Source organism: Saccostrea cucullata, unplaced genomic scaffold, assembly GCF_032062105.1.
Source record: "Saccostrea cucullata isolate Sc308-1 unplaced genomic scaffold, CSIRO_AGI_Scuc_v1 ctg2594, whole genome shotgun sequence".
Classification (NCBI taxonomy): Eukaryota; Metazoa; Mollusca; class Bivalvia; order Ostreida; family Ostreidae; genus Saccostrea; species Saccostrea cuccullata.
The window spans coordinates 51,321-75,000 of NW_026939463.1; the positions used below are offsets into that span (position 1 = coordinate 51,321).

At 34.5% G+C, this 23,680-nt stretch overlaps 1 protein-coding gene across 1 annotated transcript in view; it reads right to left on the reverse strand.

The window, feature by feature from the left end:
- Positions 1-19,566, reverse strand: part of LOC134253059 (macrophage mannose receptor 1-like) — a 36,343-nt gene extending 16,777 nt beyond the window's left edge. The window contains exons 1-10 of the mRNA XM_062735577.1: positions 19,500-19,566; positions 18,609-18,675; positions 14,731-14,830; positions 8,539-8,606; positions 7,858-7,946; positions 6,308-6,457; positions 5,251-5,370; positions 4,904-5,061; positions 2,893-2,983; positions 1,208-1,443 (exon numbers count right to left, since the gene is read on the reverse strand). Of these exons, the coding sequence (XP_062591561.1) occupies positions 1,208-1,443; positions 2,893-2,983; positions 4,904-5,061; positions 5,251-5,370; positions 6,308-6,457; positions 7,858-7,946; positions 8,539-8,606; positions 14,731-14,830; positions 18,609-18,619 (1,023 nt within the window). The 5' untranslated portion in view covers positions 18,620-18,675; positions 19,500-19,566. The remainder of the gene's footprint in view (positions 1-1,207; positions 1,444-2,892; positions 2,984-4,903; positions 5,062-5,250; positions 5,371-6,307; positions 6,458-7,857; positions 7,947-8,538; positions 8,607-14,730; positions 14,831-18,608; positions 18,676-19,499) is intronic.
- Between the last annotated feature and the right edge of the window lie 4,114 nt (positions 19,567-23,680).

The window sequence follows — 23,680 nt, forward strand, 5'->3', positions numbered from 1 at the left end:
TACAAAGAGTTAATTTTCACGATCCCATGGTCCTTACAACTTTCAGTCAGAAGTTCATTCCATGTAAAGCTCCAGCAATTGTCACATAATGTTTTCAAAGACGCAGATAGCAAAAATTCTAAATTTTGAACACGATCTACTTTCTTTCGAGGAATGTCAACATCAACGGTGCTAGGTCATCAAAATATACGTCATCAAATTTGAATTAGCAATCATTCATGTAGTTTCACAGGGGAAGTCTCAAGGTTTTGTTAAAACGAAATTCGTGTGAGATAAATAGAACATCTATAGATGTGTGTTTTGATATTGGTTTTATCCAACTCGTTGAAATGGTGTATATTCGCTCGGCAAGCCTCGTGAAAATATACACCATTTCAACTCGTTGGATAAAGCCAGTAACAAATCACGCAAACAGAAATCCTTTGTATGCATACTTAGGACCCACAGCATGATCAAGCAACTGCACATTATGACGTCATGTTATAACGTCATTGATCTTTTCCATTCAAGGTAATAAATACATCAACAAAACAACGTCGACATAAGGGCACATCCTGTTTAATTTTTGATTAATAGTTTATAACATTAAGAGAAATGTTTTAAAAATTAATGAAATTGCAGCACAAATCCTATGCGCTTTCTCAAAAAGTTTAGGCAACGTACACCGGACAATGATTTTTTACCCTGTTTTAACTTAAAACTTTTGAAATAGTTAACTAAACAATTGCAATGTTGACATTTGTGCAGCAATATAATAAATCCATGTAATATTATGCATCTATTTATACCTTGCTTCTGAAGAACAAAGTTGGGTATACCCTTGTGCCAAAGCTACTTTGTTGATTTCCTTCTAAAAATATGTAATACAAGACTATGACGTCATAATATGACGTCATAATGTGCACTGGCTAGCGCATGTAGTAGTTACAAAGTTTGTATAAAAAAACAAGTTCTAACCTTTTCTGTGCTTGCAATAAGTACAGCTCGTATGCGTTTTAAATAATTAGTTCATTACTTAGAAACTATACATAAACTTAGCTTACTTGCGTTAAGATTTGAAGGCTGTATCTTGAATTGCATACTATTACATAAATTAAGAATGTTTAGCAAAACAACGCCAGTGCCAGGATTCAGTTACAGTAACTGTTCATCAAAGCAAGTCTAGTTTAAGAATAACGGTAATCTTTTAGTTCTGGGCTTTACAAACCTGATGCCTCAATCCAATCCATAAAGCTCCAGTAACATTTTTGCTAATGATTTCAATCCACATTTGTTCATATGCAGAGTTTATAGAAGCGAGGTTTGCGCCATCCACCTGGCAGGTGGCTTGGGCCACATCAAATTCCATAGCAGAATAGATGACACGGTAACAGCTGCCAGCACAGCTGGTGTAACCACTGGGACAATCTGAGACTACTGGAGCTTGAGTTGGATATCTCAAGGCTGTATGTAAAAGAAAACAACTAAAAAATTTCTTTTTCAAAGATGAGTTATTTCATTATTTTTTTATGGCTAAATTATGTTTTTGCACTTTAGGATATTTAAATATCCCATCAAGGAGAAGTTGTATATTTAATCTAAAGTCAAAGTAATCCAAGAAGTCAAGGTAAAAAATAATAAATTTAAGATGGATAAACTTTCAACTATCCTTACAGGGTCAAAAATTTATCCAAAACCCCCAGAGAATCAGTCCCGAGTAACGGTTTCAAACCCAAGAGAATCAGCCCGTGGTAACGTCTAAAAAACCCTAGAGAATCAGTCCCGAGTAATGTCTACAGACCCAAGAGAATCAGTCCCGAGTAACGTCTACAAATCCAAGAGAATCAGTCCCGAGTAATGTCTACAGACCCAAGAGAATCAGTCCCGAGACGCCTTCAAACCCAAGAGAATCAGTCCCGAGTAATGTCTAGACCCAAGAGAATCAGTCCCGAGTAACGTCTAAAGACCCAAGAAAATCAGTCCCGAGTAATGTCTACAAACCCAAGAGAATCTGCCCCGAGTAACGTCTACAAACCCAAGAGAATCAGTCCCGAGTAATGTCTACAGACCCAAGAGAATCAGTCCTGAGTAACGTCTAAAGACCCAAGAGAATCAGTCCCGAGTAATGTCTACAAACCCAAGAGAATCTGCCCCGAGTAACGTCTACAAACCCAAGAGAATCAGTCCCGAGTAATGTCTACAGACCCAAGAGAATCAGAATCAGCCCCGTGTAACGTCTATACCAACAACCATGTAACATTCAAAGTCATTCTAGTATAGAATATCTTTTTCTCTCATTTTTGTAACGTTACTTTTTTTTTATGTCGGTCATGTTAGATTTTGTTGTAATACATTAAAAACATATTTTCATTTGAAAAAAACTTGCTCTCACATCATCTTACCGGGATTCCTTTATCCCAGAGTAAATACAGGCGCGGATCCAGAAATTTTTTCCAGGGGGGGTCCACCCAGTTAAATAAAAATCCAATCCCAGAAATTTCTTGACAAGCAAAAAAAAAAAAAAAAAAAAAAAAAAACTTAAGTCGCCCAAACGTGAAAAACCTATTTCATGCGGGGGGGGGGGGGGGGGGGGTAAGACTTCTATATATTGCCTCAAATCTTTCACATTTCATACCCATTTCTCCAGGGGGGTCAGCGTTTTCCAGGGGGGTCCAAGGTCACTTTTCTCATACTTTAGTATATACATTTTTTAACCGTGGAAAATCCAGGGGGGGTCCAGACCCCCCCCCCGACCCCCCCTCTAGATCCGCGCATGAAATAATTTACTATAACCTGGTTATAAATGGCATATAACGACGATCGTTTTCTAAATAAATTTACTTTTGTTTTTCTGACAAATGTTACATGTACTCCTTTTACCTTTGTTTGTTTGACAGTTATAACTCCGTTTACCTTTGTTTGTCTGACAAATGTAACTCCTATTTAAAAAACAAGATATAGAATTCCAACTTCCATCCTTGACGCTCATCTCCGCACAACCTTCCTAAAACAAAATTAATGAAATATTTAAAATAAAAAGTTTTTTTAACTTTTCAAAACTATAAGGGCATCTTGATTACTGAAGGTGTAATGACGAATAATGACCCCCATAGAATATGACCGTAGACTACGACGAAAAATGTCTCCCGGTTATTATTCTACGGCGAAAAATTCCCCAGAGCTAAGCAAGGAATTTTCTAATAAAATCAAATGGAAGGCAGGAGGGGGTACCTCTTACTGAGCTCAGTGCTCACAGTACCTCTAGCTTTAATCTTGTTTTGTTCCACCCTTTCACTCTGTTCTGTGTATATTTTTAGAGCGTTTTAATATGAAAATCAGAACATTTCATTTCATTTTTGTAACGTTTTCTTCATACCGTCTCAAAGCAAAATATGAAAAATTAAATGAAAACCATTTCTTTTGTTATGCATGTACATACTTCGCACATATACCCGTAAAGTATCTAAACAACCCTAGACAGTCAAAACCTAGAGGTACTCTGTGCTATGAGCTCACTAGATGATACCCCCGCTTCCCATATGATTATAGGGGAAAATTTATGTTTTGCTCTGTGAGATCCAAAATAAGTGTCGGATCAATAAGTGTTGGTTGTGTTAGAATGTACATGTGCGTTATTATTTCATTGCCTCGATGAAATAATTCTAATCTTTTTTTAATAACAAACATAAAAGTAATAAATAAAAGTTTTGAAAATTTGCTAAATACTGTGCCTTAATGGTTATTTTAAGGTTTTAATTTGTTTCTTTTTCTAATTCTCCACAGATATTCATGAATTTATGATTTTATATTAAAAAAAAGTCGTTCACCTGAACTCTCCCCAAGATGAAAGTGCATAAGACATGGAATTCAAACGTATTGAGTTTTTGGATATGAATAACAGTACTAGTGCCTAAATTAACTAACTTATACAAGTTTTTAAGAAAAATGGCATAAGTAAATATTGTTTAGAAAACATTAATTATTACATTTTCAAATGACAACGATTTTTAATCTTTTAATATGATAAAACATCGTCATTATCACATAACATGACAAAGACCTACGACATCAGCATGTTGCACGTCCAACATGTTGCCGTTGCACCAACGTTTGGTCTACACTGAAAATTTTACAGAGATATACATGTACCATGCATAGTACATGTACATGTATTTTTTTTTTTAATTTCAACGGATTCGTTATAAAAATTCTTTGAAATACTCAAATGAAATATTTTTTGGTGATTTGATGTTTTGCGTCAATATAAACTATAAAATTTTGGTTCACTCTAAATGGGGGCATTTTTAAACGGGGGTCAATTCTTTATAAGACTCGCATATAAAATGACCCCTGTGGCTCTTTTTCTACAAAAACAAAAAAAATGATATTTTTAACGGGTGGGGGGTATTTTCTGTCGTTGAAAAATGACCCCGGTCATTATTCTACGGGGTCATGATTCGTCTTTACACAGGCATAACATACTGGAAACATTTGCATTTTAAATCATTAAAATTGATGTTTCTGTTTTGTGTGGTTATCTTAATGAATTCGAATAGATATATTTGCTAAACTTAAAGCAATATGAGCTACAACTTTGATAACAGAATATTTTGCTGCAAAATTGTAAATAACTATTTCATTGACAGAAAAATTAACGTTAATGAACGTCTGTTGATCACATTTGCGATGCAAGAACAATTTATAAGCTTTGATTGAATCAAAATTACATAAATTTAGATCTATACAATAATGATTCTTAGTACATAAATCTGTATATTGGATTGTAAGTCTTTCTTCTGCTTTATTTTAGTCTAATTCATCATAAAGGTTTAAGTTAAGTACAAATTTAATAGAATATTACATTGAAACAGCACAATAAAATTTTCAAAAATGCAGTTCATATTGCTTTCAGGGTGAATCTTACGGTAAGTGAGTTTGGTTCCCCTCTAGCCCAGTTTGTGAAGTCTACGCGGGAATTGTCCATCCAAATGAAATAATGTTTATCATAATAATAATCATTATCAAAGAGTCCAATCCACAAATTCTTTGATTTCGTAGTATCAAACTGAAGCTCTATGAAAGCTGTGAACAATTTATAAAAAGACTAGTAAATTCATGTTATAAGTTCTAATATGTCAGCCACTTATTCAAAAAAGTGAAAATTATTTTCGAGTAATACAAATATCACATATGTAGAGTTAGCTTATATAAATATGAAGTCACATTCATTTTTTTAAAAATGCACAAGATTAAATAAAAATTTGGTCTCACCATTTTCCATCGCTGAATGAATTGAAACAAGAGAAAAGTCTTTTCCTAGAACGCTACACGAATACTTTGCCTGTCTAAAGTTTAATCTCGAGTCCTGAACTATCTTGTAACATTTGTTATCTGTTAATTAAAATCAATGTCTATTTAGTGTAGTATCATTGTGAAATAAAATTGTAGATTTAGATTTTAAAAATTTAAGTTAGACTTATATATTTGAATTACTCCCATGTCAACTTCACTAGTCCTCATCCACTCATTGACGTAAAAAACAAAGACAATCGCAGGAGATTTACATTCATATTTGGCCTCCATAGCGTCAAACACAAAGACTGACGCGCACGAGATTTACTTAAGGAATCATTGTCTAGTTAGTATAGTATGCCAGGGCATCAACAATAGTGGGAAACATGAGCCCGTTATGCATCAATTATCCCATGTTTTCCACTATTGTTGATGTCCCTGGCATACTATACTATTCTAACTAGACAGTGATTCCTTATATTTCCATTTCCTAATGAAATAAAATTGTAGATTTGGTCTTTAGAAATGCAGACATAAATTTAAATTACACGAGGATTCCCATCCCAGTTTTAATAGTCCTCGCCCACTGACGTCAAACACAATGACAACCACACGAGATTTTCAAGCATATTTGGCCTCCTTAGCGTCAGACTCAGAGACAGATGCGCACGAGATTTGCATACATATTAGGCCCCTTAGCTCCTGACCTATTAACCTGTCTAATTAATTTACATTCCGGTAGAATTATCTAGAAATTAACTCCGCTAACTTTCAAGGAGTTATCACAGAGAGAAAAATTAGAAATGGAAATATATGCGTATCAAAGTTCCTTAGCTAGTACGCCTATCGATTTGCCTAATTTACATTCTGGTAAAATTGTCAAGAAATCAACTCCACTAACTTTAATTTCAAAGAGTTATCATAGAGAAAACAAATAGGAATGGAAAGACATTCCTAGAAAGTATATTTTGTGCTGGTATGTTTCAATGTGAAAACATTTTAGTGATCATGTAAATGAATTAGCTAAACTACTCACTTATCGGAGATTCTACAAAGCCTGAAGGACAGCCCCCGGATCGCACAGGCGTGTACTTAGCCGTGGTGACAAGCTCGTCTGAGCCAGTCCTCTTCATACAAACCAAATTGTCACATTTCATATTGCAATTCTCTGTTCTCCGGCAACCTCCTGTAATTTTTTGTTAATTATGAATTAGAGTAAGGCCACATAGACACATAGCTCAGTTGTTTCTGATACATCATTTCATTCACACTTTTGTAAATTTGTAACAATGTGGTTTCCTTGAACATTGTTTATAAAGATATTTAAAAATTCAAATATGACAAATATAATTATTTCTCGAACGTTGAACAAGTCAGTAGCATCATACATGCTCTGTTAGCATAGCAAGATCGTTCTCGGAAAATACATATACAGTTATATCAGGGAATAATACGTAATGTCGCGAGCACCTCGCAGTTATCTAACTTACTACCGCTCTTTTGCGGGAGAGTCGAGAAAGCTCTAGATTTTGGGGACACATGACATTGTTTACAGTAGAAACAATCAACTGATTTATCAATTTAAAGCCCAAAATACTATGTATTGGCAAGAATTGGATTCCAAATAGTCGATTGTCAGCTAAGGAAAATTTAGAACATTTTATCAGCTTTGAAATGTGACGATTTTCAATGAAAATTTAATGAGAAAGGTCCGCTTAGTTAAAAATGTAACATTTTAGGATTAGCTCATCTCAAAAATTAATAAGGCTGGTTCAGCAATTTTTAAGCAAGGTATTCCACCAGGATTTTTATCCTTATATATCCTTATAAACTCTACAATGACCGATCTTGCATTGTATTCAATTTGCATATTTGTCCCCACCTAACAGACGTTTCCTACCTCCATCGCGAAAGAGTTCCGCTAAGTTGAGCAATCGCGATATAAAGTATCCTAATGAATGGCTCTTTATCGAGTATAATTTAATCTGGTTTGGGTCAGTTTACGTTTTATAATCCGCGCGAAGCCTACGTGATTCCTACAGATGCACATTACAAAAACAACTGAACAGTTGCTGAGAAATCGCGTGTACAAAATTTAGGAAACTGAGAATAATAAATAGAAACTTATTACTAGTAATGAGAAGGTCTTTCGTTATACTACTTCCATCTGCATGACGCGGTGTTTAGATTGCAGTTTTAGCGAAAATATTTGCATGGACATATCCTTTCCAATGTCGGATCTAGCATTAAACTAGCATTAAACTTATTTAGTAAGAAAAAAAACTTGAAAAATAAACTTTTTTGTTGCACTTCATGTCAGAAAGTGAGTAATGGCAACACACAATTTTACGTGATGCATCTAAACTGATGACAGAGAATCGGTCTTAAAATTTAGATTTCTGTTGTTTACTGTTTTCTAGCAATTGTGGAAACAAATACTAATTTTGAGGTCAGGAAAATACGCGACCGGAAGTATCTGTACGTTAAATCCATGACAAACTAAAAATAATACTTTGAAATAACATAGAAGAAATAGTGGAATCAATATAAGGTCTTCCATGAGGGCATTTATATACTGTGGCATACCGCGACGCACTTCTTCGTAGACGCATCGCCTCAAAGGGTCAAGAGATAAAGAGGAACCAACAAAGCTGATGTCTGATGTACCATCCCATCTGGAGAAAAAGATTAAAGAATATACCTTGAAGGAATCTTGCATTTTCTGAATTATTGAGGGTTTAATCCGTTTATAAATCAAAGAGCAAAATTGTAAAGTGTAATTGAATAAAAACGTAAAAATGACAAGACAATCAATTATTGCTAAAAGTTTATATATCAACTAAATAATTAATATAAAAGACAACTTAATTGAAACAAAAGCGAACTACATCCTTTAAACGGATTTATTAGAAAATAATGTAAACAAAGCCTTATTATAATCGATGTACAGGTCTCAAAATAACACTTTATAGGGTCAAACACCGAATAGCTTTTTGTTTTGACAACTTTGTGGTTTATATACTTTTTATTTGTCAAAATATTTTTGCCAAAGTAATGTTTGTTTGCAACAGGGGAGATACCGTTGCCAAATTTATTGTTCTTTGTACTCAGGAAATATCCCGGTGATCTCCCCTTAACTTTATCTGTGTTATATACTTATTGTCATTTAATAAATGACAATTCTCACTCAGTATACATTGTTTGTTATATTTCAACTTTTGCGGTAGTCTAGCCAGATCACTAGGGTTACATAAAATATATTCTTACTTCCATCCGTCTTGATCTATATTGTTTAATCCTATCCAGAACTCTGAGTATCCATCCCTCATCTTTACCTATTAAAGTATACGAACATAAACAAAACTGAAAATAGTTTAACTGAGTAGAACAAGAGGCCCATGGGCCACATCGCTCACCTGAGAAGCTTTGACCATTCTGTTCTTTACCAGATTTCCCCCTTGTTATACATAATGCATCCCCACCCTACCCCACTGATCATAATTTAGATATTTTGAAATCTACACTACCCCATGATCCTTCCATGGGCACATATGTTTCAGCTTTTTTGGCCCAGTGGTTTCTGAGAAGAAGTTTTTCAAAGATTTGTCCTATATATTTCTATGTAAAACTTTGATTCCCTATAATGGCCAAAAGCCCTTCCCCCGGGGGTCACGATTCCTACAATTTAGAATTTACACTACCCCAGAATGCTTCCACATAAGCTTCACTTTTTCTGACCCAGTGGTTCTTGAGAAGAAGATTTTCAAAGATTTTTCTTATATATTTCTATATAAAACTTTGATTCCCCATTGTGGCCCCACCCTTCCCCTGGGGGTCATTATTTGAACAATTTAGAATCTAAATTATACCAGGATGCTTCCACATAAGTTTCAGCTTTTCTGGCCCAGTGGTTCTTGAGAAGAAGATTTTCAAAGATTTTTCCTATATATTTCTATATAAAACTTTGATTCCCCCATTGTGGCCCCGCCCTTCCCCCGGGGGTCATTATTTGAACAATTTGGAATCTACACTACCCCAGGATGCCTCCAAATAAGTTTCAGTTTTTTTGGCCCAGTGGTTCTTGAGAAGAAGATTTTCAAAGATTTTTCCTATATATTTCTATATAAAACTTTGATTCCCCATTGTGGCCCCGCCCTTCCCCCGGGACTCATGATTTGAACAATTTAGAATCTACACTACCCTAGGATGCTTCCACATAAGTTTCAGCTTTTTTTGGCCCAGTGGTTCTTGAGAAGAAGATTTTCAAAGATTTTTCCTACATATTTCTATATAAAACTTTGATTCCCCATTGTGGCTCCGCCCTTCCCCCGGGGGTCATGATTTGAATAATTTAGAATCTACACTACCCCAGCATGCTTCCACATAAGTTTCAGCTTTACTGGCCCAGTGGTTCTTGAGAAGAAGATTTTCAAAGATCTTTCCTACATATTTCTATATAAAACTTTGATTCCCCATTGTGGCCCCACCCTTCCCCCGGGGGTCATTATTTGAACAATTTAGAATCTACCTTATATCAGGATGCTTCCGCATAAGTTTCAGCTTTTTTGGCCCAGTGGTTCTTGAGAAGAAGATTTTCAAAGATTTTTCCTTCATATTTCTATATAAAACTTTGATTCCCCATTGTGGCCCCGCCTTCCCCCAGGGGTCATGATTTGAATAATTTAGAATCTATACTACCCCAGGATGCCTCCAAATAAGTTTCAGTTTTTTTGGCCCAGTGGTTCTTGAGAAGAAGATTTTCAAAGATTTTTCCTATATATTTCTATATAAAACTTTGATTCCCCATTGTGGCCCCGCCCTTCCCCCGGGACTCATGATTTGAACAATTTAGAATCTACACTACCCCAGGATGCTTCTACATAAGTTTCAGCTTTTCTGGCCCAGTGGTTCTTGAGTAGAAGATTTTCAAAGACTTTTCCTATATATTTTTATGCAAAACTTTGATTCCCCATTGTGGCTCCGCCCTTCCCCCGGGGGCCATGATTTGAATAATTTAGAATCTACACTACCCCAGCATGCTTCCACATAAGTTTCAGCTTTACTGGCCCAGTGGTTCTTGAGAAGAAGATTTTCAAAGATCTTTCCTACATATTTCTATATAAAACTTTGATTCCCCATTGTGGCCCCACCCTTCCCCCGGGGGTCATTATTTGAACAATTTAGAATCTACCTTATATCAGGATGCTTCCGCATAAGTTTCAGCTTTTTTGGCCCAGTGGTTCTTGAGAAGAAGATTTTCAAAGATTTTTCCTTCATATTTCTATATAAAACTTTGATTCCCCATTGTGGCCCCGCCCTTCCCCCAGGGGTCATGATTTGAATAATTTAGAATCTATACTACCCCAGGATGCCTCCAAATAAGTTTCAGTTTTTTTGGCCCAGTGGTTCTTGAAAAGAAGATTTTCAAAGATTTTTCCTATATATTTCTATATAAAACTTTGATTCCCCATTGTGGCCCCGCCCTTCCCCCGGGACTCATGATTTGAACAATTTAGAATCTACACTACCCTAGGATGCTTCCACATAAGTTTCAGCTTTTTTGGCCCAGTGGTTCTTGAAAAGAAGATTTTCAAAGATTTTTCCTTCATATTTATATATAAAACTTTGATTCCCCATTGTGGCCCCACCCTTCCCCCGGGGGTCATTATTTGAACAATTTAGAATCTACATTATACCAGGATGCTTCCACATAAGTTTCAGCTTTTTTGGCCCAGTGGTTCTTGAGAAGAAGATTTTCAAAGATTTTTCCTATATATTTCTATATAAAACTTTGATTCCCCATTGTGGCCCCGCCCTTCCCCCGGGGTCATGATTTGAACAATTTAGAATCTACACTACCCTAGGATGCTTCCACATAAGTTTCAGTTTTACTGGCCCAGTGGTTCTTGAGAAGAAGATTTTTTAATGACCCCACCCTATTTTTGTCTTTTCTTGCGAGGGGATATGTCCCTTCATTTTAACACTTTAAATTTCCCTTCACCCAAGGATGCTTTGTACCAAGTTTGGTCAAAATTGGCCCAGTGGTTCTTGAGAAGAAGTCGAAAATGTGAAAAGTTTACAGACGGACAGACAGACGGACGGACGGACGGACGACGGACAAAATGTGATCAGAAAAGCTCACTTGAGCCTTCGGCTCAGGTGAGCTAAAAACAACATGAATTCATGTTAAAAATAAATTATAATATAAATAAAATATTTGTAAGTAAGAACCATTTATATACTGATATTTTTATTACTTTGAAAGAGTTTTACTAAGTATAGCAAAAGGAAAGATTTTAGGGAGCGTGCATTTTCTATGCAAGAAAAGTCTTCAAAAACAATGAAGAAATGATAAATAAAAATAACTTAGCTTATTCAATGAAACAGGGTGAATGTACGGAATAGGGATCAATATCATAACAAGAGGCCCAGGGGCCACAGCGCTCACCTGAGCACATCGGGCTTGAATTTACTCCCCCCCCCCCTTCCAGGCGTTCATCATTTGAACAAACTAGAATCTACACTACCTGAGGATGATTCCATATAAATACCCCGGGTATCACTAATTATAGCTTTGAAGTACTTGAAAAGAAGATTTTAAAAGGTTTCCCTATATATCCCTATGTAAAAACTTGGGTCGGCCATTTTGGCCCCACCCTATCCCCAGGGCCGGGGGTCATGATTTGAAAAAAACTTGAATCTACACTACCTGAGGATGATTCCACATGAGTTTCATCTTTCCTGGCCCAGTGGTAATTGAGAAGGATTTTTAAAGATTTTTCTTATATATTCCTATGTAAAACTAGGGCCGGCCATTTTGGCCCCATCCTTGCCCCGGGGGTCATGATTTGAACAAACTTGAATCTACACTACCTGAGGATGATTCCACATGAATTTCATCTTTCCTGGCCCAGTGGTTCTGGAGGAGAAGATTTTTAAAGATTTTTCTTATATATTCCTATGAAAAACTTGGGTCGGCCATTTTGGCCCCACCCTTGCCCCAGGGGACATGATTTGAACAAACTTGAATCTACACTACCTGAGGATGATTTCACATGAGTTTCATCTTTCCTGTCCTAGTGGTTCTTGAGAAGAAGATTTTTAAAGATTTTTCTTATATATTCCTATGTAAAACTTGGGTCGGCCATTTTGGCCCCATCCTTGCCCCGGGGGTCATGATTTGAACAAACTTGAATCTACACTGCCTGAGGATGCTTCCACATGAGTTTCATCTTTCCTGGCCCAGTGGTTCTGGAGAAGAAGATTTTTAAAGATTTTTCCTATATATTCCTATGTAAAACTTGGGTCGGCCATTTTGGCCCCACCCTTGCCCCGGGGGTCATGATTTGTACAAACCTGAATCTACACTACCTGAGGATGCTTCCACTTGAGTTTCATCTTTCCTAGCCCAGTGGTTCTGGAGAAGAAGATTTTTAAAGATTTTTCCTATATATTCCTATTTAAAACTTGGGTCGGCCATTTTGGCCCCACCCTTGCCCCAGGGGTCATGATTTGAACAAACTTGAATCTACACTACCTGAGGATGCTTCCACATGAGTTTCATCTTTCCTGGCCCAGCGGTTCTGGAGAAGAAGATTTTTTAAAAATGCCATTAATTTTTAACAAATTCATGATTATCTCCCCTTGGAAAAGGGTGTGGCCCTTCTTTGAATAAACTTGAATCCCCTTCACCCAAGGATAATTTGTGCCAAGTTTGGTTGAAATTGGCCCAGTGGTTCTTGAGAAGAAGATAAAAATGTGAAAAGTTTACGACGACAACAACGACAACAACGACAACGACAACGACAGACAACGGACAAATTTTGATCAGAAAAGCTCACTTGAGCCTTCGGCTCAGGTGAGCTAAAAACTTCGTATAATACAAATTTATGAACAAGACATAAACTATTCAATCTTGGTATAGCATATAGCGTTTTATTGTAATTATGGTATACAGTACAGGAAGTTGTACTGTATACGGTGCACCCTTACTTATTTTTACCACAAGGTACCTAACTCAATTTCATGCACCCCGCTTCAACCTCGTATTTTATTTGTATATCAACCGAATTATTAATTTTCTTTAAAATTACATCGTTTGCTTCGAGACCTTTTTATGTAAATTAAATTGTTTCAGACTTCTCTGGTTGATCCTCTCTATTGTAAACGACACATTTATTCCTCGATTAAATTACCTCGATACAAAGTAAGACTTTAGATTGGATAAACAAATTCCGGTTGGGGTAATGAATGAAGGATTAACCAGAGACCTCGGAATGGAATACTTGGAAGTCTCGGGTTTGATCCTCTATCAATAAACCCAACTGGAAGCTTTTAATCCCGTCTAAAATCTAATTTTATATCGAGGTAATTTTTGAATTTTTCGTTCTCTTGAAGCGAACGATGTCATTTTAAAGTAGGTTAATGATTGATAAGTTAACAAAATACGAGCTTGAGGCAGGGGTGCCTGAAATTGAAGTTAGGTACCTTGTGGTAAAAATAAGTTGGAAGTGCCACGTACACGAAACAAGTGTCTGTGGTTAAAATAAGTAGTAGTGCCCCATATACGAAACAAGTGCCATGGGTCACGTAAGAGTGCCCTGTATACGAAACAAGTGCCTGGGTGTACGCAGGGGTGCCTCATATACAAAACAAGTGCCTGGAGGTACGTAGTGCTGCCTCGTATACGAAAAAACTGCTTGTGGTACGTAGGGGTGCCTCATATACGAAACAAGTGCCTGTGGTTAAAATAAGTAGGGGTGCCCAGTATATGAAACAAGTGCCTGGGGTATGTAGGAGTGTCCTGTATACGAAGCAAGTGCCTTGGGTGGATAGGGGTGCCTCATATATGAAAAAAAAGTGCCTGGGTACGTAGGGGTGCCTCATATACAAAACACGTGCCTGGGGTACGTAGGGGTACCCATATACGAAACAAGTGCCTGGGGTACGCAGGGGTACCCATATACAAAACAAGTGTCTGGGGTACATAGGGGTACCCATATACGAAACAAGTGCCAGGGGAACGTAGGGGTGCCCATATACGAAACAAGTGCCTGGGGTATGCAGGGGTACCCTGTATACGAAACAAGTGCCTGTGTGAACAGATTACAATTTATTTTTCGTGAAATGATGGGTCTTTCTAACTACAAGGAAGAGCCGTGAAATTGAATTATATAGAGGATCCTTAAGAACATTTGAAACTTATACGAGCATCAAATAAACACGTGTTTTATAAATAAAACGATAAAACTAGGAGTGCCATCCTGGTGTGACAAATAAGGTGAGTTACAAATTAAATTTCTCTGGTATTTAAAAAACTGACATAATGACTCCAGAACCTTTCATCACACTGAATAGAAAAAAATGAAAATTTTATTCTCTGACAAATGATTGCAACGAAAGAAAAACTACATAAAAAACAACACAAAACGTCATGTTGTCAATTGAGAAATTACTCACATTTCTAATGAGCACATGATGTTGGTCTCGTGAAGTGATAGTGACTAGACTGGCGTTCATATCGTTACAGGCGTCTCTTGATTCATACCATGTCCTTCCTCTAAAAGAAAGCATAGTCATAAACACGTTATTATAATGGAAAAATTACTGAAACACAGAAACATTTTTCATGTCAAGGTTAAAAAAGCTATGTACGGTGTAAATAGTAAAATCAGGGATTTGCATTTTAACGTAGAAACACAATTAGCTGTATTCGATACTTATGTTAACAGTGTTATGAGTTATGGAGCTGAAATATGGGGATTTCACATGGGTCAAAACGTAGAAAATGTTCACTTAAATTATTGTAATAGAGTCTTAAAGGTCAGACAAAGCACTAGTAATGATGCAGTTTATTGTGAATCAGGTAGATTTCCACTTATACTTGAAAAGAAAAAGAAAATTTTGAAATACTGGGTGAAATTAAAAAACAGTGATAATTGTATATTACAAGCATGTTATCAAGATATGATTGAAAATAATGATGAGTGGGTTGTAAACATTAGGAAGGAATTCCAAAGGCTTGGTTTAGCTGAGATGTACAATAGTGATTGTATTGATAATAATAGTTAAATACTCTGAACATTATATTCCATAGAATGTATGACTGTTATAAACAAGAAATTATGGCAAGAATTTGTAATTCTCCTAAATATATTTCCTATTTCAACATTAGTGGATAATGTTGCACTACAGACTTATTTAAGAAAATCATTGCATTCTAAGTATAGAATACGTATAAGTCGTTTAAGGCTATCAGCTCATGATTTAAGAATAGAAAGGGGAAGGTATAGAAATATAGAAAGAAAAGATAGAAAATGTGAAATTTGTATGTCAGGTGAGATAGAGGACGAATTTCATTTTGTATTAAAATGTCCTCAATATGAAGAACTTAGAATTAAATATATTAAGTGTTATTATTTTCAAAAACCATCAGTATTTAAATTAGTACAGCTACTGAGTTCTACAAATACTAAAGAACTATGTAACTTGGGCAATTTTTTGTATTTTTCTCATCAATTAAGAAATGATGTTCTAAATAATAATTAAATGATATTGTTATGTAATTAACATAAGTATATTGTATAGCCTGTACAAATCTTATGTATGAATATTGTATACCTATGAGATGTAATATCTCCGGTTCAAATATAAAATACAAATACAAATATTAGTACCCGATTAGCTATCATCATTTATACGTCATTATTATTATTCTCTGATTAAGTGTAATTTTTAATGCGTCAATGCGATATTATTACTCCCTGCACAAATATAACCATTAACACGTAATTTTTCCCGACGAAATATGATTATTAACACTTTATTATTATTCCCTGATCAGCTGTAATCATTTATAAGTTATTATAATTCCCTGTTTATCTGTAATCATTAGTATGTTACTATAATTCCCCGCTTATCTGTAATCATTAGTATGTTACTATTATTCCCTGCTTATCTATAATCATTAGTATGTAACTATTATTCCCCGTTTATCTGTAATCATTAGTATGTTACTATTATTCCCCGTTTATCTGTAATCATTAGTATGTTACTATTATTCCCTGTTTATCTGTAATCATTAGTATGTTACTATTATTCCCTGTTTATCTGTAATCATTAGTATGTTACTATTATTCCCTGTTTATCTGTAATCATTAGTATGTTACTATTATTCCCTGTTTATCTGTAATCATTAGTATGTTACTATTATTCCCTGTTTATCATTAATCATTAGTATGTTACTATTATTCCCAGTTTATCATTAATCATTAGTATGTTACTATCATTCCCCGTTAATCTGTAATCATTAATATGTTACTATTATTCCCTGTTTATCTGTAATCATTAGTATAATACTATTATTCCCTGTTTATCTGTAATCATTAGTATGTTACTATTATTCTTCCTCGTTTATCTGTAATCATTAGTATGTTACTATTATTCTTCCTTGTTTATCTGTAATCATTAGTATGTTACTATTATTCCCTGTTTATCTGTAATCATAAGTATGTTACTATTATTCCCTGTTTATCTGTAATCATTAGTATGGTACTATTATTCCCCGTTTATCTGTAATCATTAGTATGTTACTATTATTCCCTGTTTATCTGTAATCATTAGTATGTTACTATTATTCCCTGTTTATCTGTAATCATTAGTATGTTACTATTATTCCCCGTTTATCTGTAATCATTAGTATGTTACTATTATTCCCCGTTTATCTGTAATCATTAGTATGGTACTATTATTCCCCGTTTATCTGTAATCATTAGTATGTTACTATTATTCCCTGTTTATCATTAATCATTAGTATGTTACTATTATTCCCTGTTTATCTGTAATCATTAGTACGTTATTATTATTCCCTGTTTATCATTAATCATTAGTATGTAAGTATTATTCCCTGTTTATCTGTAATCATTAGTACGTTACTATTATTCCCTGTTTATCATTAATCATTAGTATGTTACTATTATTCCCTGTTTATCTGTTATCATTAGTACGTTATTATTATTCCCTGTTTATCATTAATCATTAGTATGTAAGTATTATTCCCTGTTTATCTGTAATCATTAGTACGTTACTATTATTCCCTGTTTATCATTAATCATTAGTATGTTACTATTATTCCCTGTTTATCTGTAATCATTAGTATGTTACTATTATTCCCTGTTTATCTGTAATCATTAGTATGTTACTATTATTCCCTGTTTATCTGTAATCATTAGTATGTTACTATTATTCCCCGTTTATCTGTAACCATTAGTATGTTACTATTATTCCCTGTTTATCTGTAATCATTAGTATAATACTATTATTCCCTGTTTATCTGTAATCATTAGTACGTTACTATTATTTCCCGTATATCTGTAATCATTAGTATGTTACTATTATTCCCCGTATATCTGTAATCATTAGTATGTTACTATTATTCCCTGTTTATCTGTAATCATTAGTATGTTACTATTATTCCCTGTTTATCTGTAATCATTAGTATGTTACTATTATTCCCCGTATATCTGTAATCATTAGTATGTTACTATTATTCCCTGTTTATCTGTAATCATTAGTATAATACTATTATTCCCCGTTTATCTGTAATCATAAGTATGTTACTATTATTCCCTGTTTATCTGTAATCATTAGTATGTTACTATTATTCCCTGTTTATCTGTAATCATTAGTATGTTACTGTTATTCCCTGTTTATCTGTAATCATAAGTATGTTACTATTATTCCCTGTTTATCTGTAATCATTAGTATGTTACTATTATTCCCTGTTTATCTGTAATCATTAGTATGTTACTATTATTCCCCGTTTATCTGTAATCATTAGTATGTTACTATTATTCCCCGTTTATCTGTAATCATTAGTATGTTACTATTATTCCCTGTTTATCTGTAATCATTAGTATGTTACTATTATTCCCCGTTTATCTGTAATCATTAGTATGTTTCTATTATTCCCTGTTTATCTGTAATCATTAGTATGTTACTATTATTCCCTGTTTATCTGTAATCATTAGTATGTTACTATTATTCCCTGTTTATTTGTAATCATTAGTACGTTACTATTATTCCCTGTTTATCTGTAATCATTAGTATGTTACTATTATTCCCCGTTTATCTGTAATCATTAGTATGTTACTATTATTCCCTGTTTATCTGTAATCATTAGTATGTTACTATTATTCCCCGTTTATCTGTAATCATTAGTATGTTACTATTATTCCCCGTATATCTGTAATCATTAGTATGTTACCATTATTCCCTGTTTATCTGTAATCATTAGTATGTTACTATTATTCCCCGTTTAAAATCTTTTATCAACTTACATTCCTGACATATCAAAGAAGTAACATAGTCCATCGATATACACAAATCTACTGTCACCACAAGGCTCTGCAATGAGAAATACCTCTCAAAAGATAAATTGTAAAACAATGACATTGATATTTTTAAATCTACTTCAAAGCAAGGTTTGTTAATTCGGAATATATCACAAAAGATACATTATGAAATAACCTCGTCCATATGGAAAATCACTGTCAACACAAAATTTTGTAAGATAAATGTGTAAACATATATAAATCAGAAATCAACAGGAAAATGTTATTTGTCACAACAATTAAATATGTAAACTATGAAAGCCAAATTCTTAACCGTTTAAAAGTTATGACAAAGTTTTTTTTTTAAAATCAGGTCAACCTCCTAGGTCTAGGCTAAGGGTCAAAGTTGTTGATATCTTTGCTTCAGTAAAAAATGCTAACTATTGTTTTCAAGATGAATATGTCATTGTTAGAACTGATGGAACAGACATTGTTCAAGAAGACTACGCGCGTGGCTTGCTCATGCACTGATTAATGACAATGGTCTTCATAAGAAATAAAGGGAAAAAAATATTCAGTGGATGTAAGTAAATCATTTTCATTACTGCATAATATTTACATATTTTTTTCTGCTTTGATATTTCAGAGTGGAAGAAAATTGAAAATAATCGATTATTAATCGATTACATTGTATAAAGTAATCGATTACAGGTCAAAACTGACTGCAATCGATTATTAATTGATTACACAAAATTCCTGGGATTATTAATCGATTACATTTTTTAGTAATCGTGCCCATGCCTGGACCCCAGCCTTGCTGTAGGTTTTACGAGGAAATCTGCCCTATCTCCCCCTGAAAGATTGTCAGTGGACCTTTGTCCCCCCCTCCCCCCTTACCATACTCCTCCGTCTCCTCTGAGTCGCTGGCACTTCCCTCCTGTTCCGTCTCTATATTTGTCAACACCGAGGCTGAAACAATAAAATGCTAGCTGTAAAGGTCTGTTAACCTTACAAACATGGATCGTTAACATAAAAACGTACTATAATTAAAGTTTGCAATTTTCCCCATTATTTTCTTTCGAGTTCTGGTATAAATCATTTTAATAGTTTTTGTAATCTTTTGCAACTGCGCTGAAACTAAGATAATTTAATGGATTGTTTTGAAAGGCTGATGCAACACTTCTTTTTTAACGAGACCGAGAAAGCATGAATTGAGAAGAATTTAGGTCGGTTGAGTCATACGTTGAAGAATGCATATCAAACAGAAATATTTTTTGAACAGTATTAATTTGAAATAAAGCATTAAGTAACATATATATGCGACACAAAAAGTCAATCTTTGCTAATGTTTGTGGACATTAAACTTCGCTTTAAATATAAGTGTATTATAGCTATTGATAAATTTGTGTTTTTAACAGCAAAATTAAAAGAAGATTTTGAATTATATAAAATGTTACTTCTTTGTTCTCTAATTTACATCGACGTGACCAAATTATGTAAATGTTTACTGCAATAAACAAAGGCGTTGGAAGCAAGTTGAAAGGGGGGGGGGGGGCTTATTTGAAGTAGGGGGTTAAACCAATAAAAAAGGTAAAACCAAATTTTAAATGCCTATATTATATATGTATTTGCCAAAAAAGTGAAGGGGGAGCTAAGCCCCCTAGCCCCCCCCCCCCCCCCCCCATCCCGTTCGGATGCCTATGATAAATATAAAAAACCTCTCTGCATAAATCGTATATTGCTAAAGCAAAGAGCGAAACTGTTTAATTTCCTGTAATAAGTACAATCACTTCTCATTTTCAAATCGCTTGATGTCCTAAGATGCAATATATTTCCTTTTTAACAATAAATGGTATATTTTATTTTCAACTTACCATGGTATCCAATTATTACTACAATAACACAGAAATAATAACTGAAGTCCATTTTGTTCATTATTTCCACGTAGCTGTGTGCGCCTTCTTAGCGCCAGGGAGGAAGCTTCCTCTTCTTACTAGCGGCAGTAATAGAAAAAAATTCTGGATACTGAGTACACCTTTCTTTCAAGTAAGATTCTATAAACAGTTAAAGGATCTGTGTGTATACAAAAAGTGTTGAACATGACTGCAATATCAGATGTAGATCCATTCAAAAATCAAAATTACTTACAATATTCATTTCATTTTTTAATGTCAGATTTTAACTTATGTTAGTACATGTAGAAGGAATAGGACAAATGTATATTTCAACTAAATAATTTTTCACACAACTGAATATCGAATACAATTGTATTGAAAACTAGGAATGAAAGGCACGGTGCAATTCAGGGAATTTTTTTTAGGAATCACCAACCCTGAAATAAAAAATTCAATTTTTTTCTTTCCTGTAATCGCTCAAAAGTAATACATTTTAAAGGTAAACTTTGCATAATTGTACGGACAATGATTAAAATTAAATATCAAAAAATCAATTTGCTTCACACAAAGGCAATTGAACGTATCGTATAAGTGGAAATTTTAGCGAGAGGCAATTTAGCGAGAAAAAAATTTAAGCGATATTAATTAAAAGCTCACTTAAGAAGCCATTACAACTGAAACGCAATTAATTTTTAGCAATATTCAATTTTAGCGATCTCCGTATCTTTGCTAATAATGCCAAATTAAATCCTCTCTAAAAATTCTTCTTATACGGTATTGTAAAAATATATGCCTAAAGCAATTCCTGGGTCACTGCTTACTTAATTTTGAAAGACAGAATTTAATGCAATCCAAGTTCGTAAGTGTATAGAATGTTGATCAACACATTTCACAAAAGTTTTTTAAGAGAAAAGACTCTATAGAATGGACAATTTATTGATTATTATTGTTTAATGCTGATTCGGCAATATTTCAGCCATATTTCGAGGAGGAAGGAGAAAAATTGTGTCACAGCTCGTCATCAGTAAATGACGTGACAGAAGCAGACTGACGCCATTTTTGTCCGGAATTCTTAGCTTGGTAGATGATGTAAGCGTGAACAAAGGGCCGTAGGAAACAATAGTTGATTTACATATGAAGGGATGTCTTGCAATGAGGATAACAGCTCCCTTGATAGGAGTTTCACAGGTGCAAACAACGACGACATCCTAACATCCAGACATGTCTTAAACTTATTAGAACCCAGGCACGTAGCAACCGGGGGGGAGGGGGGGGGGGAGCAGGGGGGCCTGGCTCCCCCACTTTTTTCCCCAACAGTACCTTTACTATAGAAAATGTCCATTGTGAAGATGGTTGCCCCCCCACCACTTTTTACCACAGTACATATATAGCAAGGAAATATGGGAAAAAAATTGGAAGTGAAAGGAAGTTGGCCTTTAAAAAAAATTGGCTTCTACCCCCCACCCCCCACCCACGAAATAGGATTTTCGAGTTTGGAAAATTGTTAATTTTCGTTTTTTTTTTTTTTGTTTTTGTTTTTTTTTTTTTTGCTTGTCAATTTTTTTTAGGTAAGTAGAAATATTTTCTCAGGTTGGCACCCCCACTTCCAAAAACGATGCTACGTGCCTGGAACTCAACATTATTGATGAAGTTTTGGTCAATTGCTTATCTGTCAAAACCAGTTAAGAATGTTTCGGAGGTGTTAGTAGCACATGTCATGTCATTTACAATAATTCCCGTCTCATCAGGGGTTTACATGTATCTTATACATAGATCTATCAATTTCTTTGAATTTAATGTGATTTATTATCTATCTAATGATCAGATCAACTGTATCCTTGTGTTTACTGTATGGAACCATAGGGTGTTATAAATAAGTTTTTGCATACTTCGTCATCATGTATGTAATCTGAATATTTCATAAGTCGTTTCCGTAACCCTTTTATGCATGGGTTAAACTTGGTGACCAAAACGTTGGGTACAGCCTTTTTTGTTTTTTTTCTTCTTTATTTTTTTTTTAAGAATGTTCATTCTATTTGCAGAAATAGTTTATGTGTTATATATTAACGGGAAAGTGTATACACCTCCACCTCCACTTATAACGGAGATGTCGGAAGAAACACCATCCTTCAGATCCTCCGGGCAGTCATCACACGGAAATCGGTGGACTCAAAATCAGCAGACACCTAGGGGCGAGCGACCAACCCAGAAGAGACCGCGCACTGGATCTACTCCAGACCGCACTGACGACTAGGGGGGCGCAGGAGAGCAGACATCCACCAAATGTAATGACTCTGTACTGACACCTGATCGAATACAAAACACTTTGAATTTTTTATCTTTAAATGTCTGTGGAATTAAAAACCGGCTAAATTATAACGAATTTAAAGAATTTATTACCCAATATGATATAATAGTCTTCACTGAAACAAAAACCGATAATTCTGACGAAATTGATATCCCAGGATATACAACATTTATGAAAAACAGAAATAAGCTTTCAAAAGTAAGATCGGGTGGATTGATATTAGCAGTACGTGATGAAATCATAAAGCATGTAAAGATTGTAAATACTGATTGTAAATATGTGCTATGGTTTAAGTTAAATAAGTCACTTTTTCATACGTGTGAAGATTTGATATGCGGAGTTGTGTATATACCGCCTGAATCTAGCAAATATTCTTGTACAGATTGTTATATAGAAATTGAACAAGAACTCATCAATGTTTCCAAAGACCAAAAATATGTATGTTTAATGGGAGATTTTAATGCTAGAGTCGGGAATTTAAAGGATTATTTTACTGCAGATAATTTTTTGACACATGTTAACCATTCAGAAGGTGCATTTGAAGCCTCTATGTTATCAAGGGCTATTATTTTTGAAAAATATGACATTCCTTTAGATAGATCTGTTGAAGATACAATTGTCAACAATTTTGGCCATAAATTAATAGATTTCTGTAAAAATAACGATTTGTATATTGTAAATAGTAGATTCGGTACAGACAAAAACAAAGGTGGTGTTACTTGTAAAAACAGTAGTACTGTGGATTATGTTATTGCAAGTGTACAGATTTTTGAACTTCTACAACATTTTAAAGTACATGAGTTCTGTAATCTTTTTTCCGATGTACATAATCCATTGTCTTTTTCTTTGTCCACCTGTTCAATGTCTAAAAATAG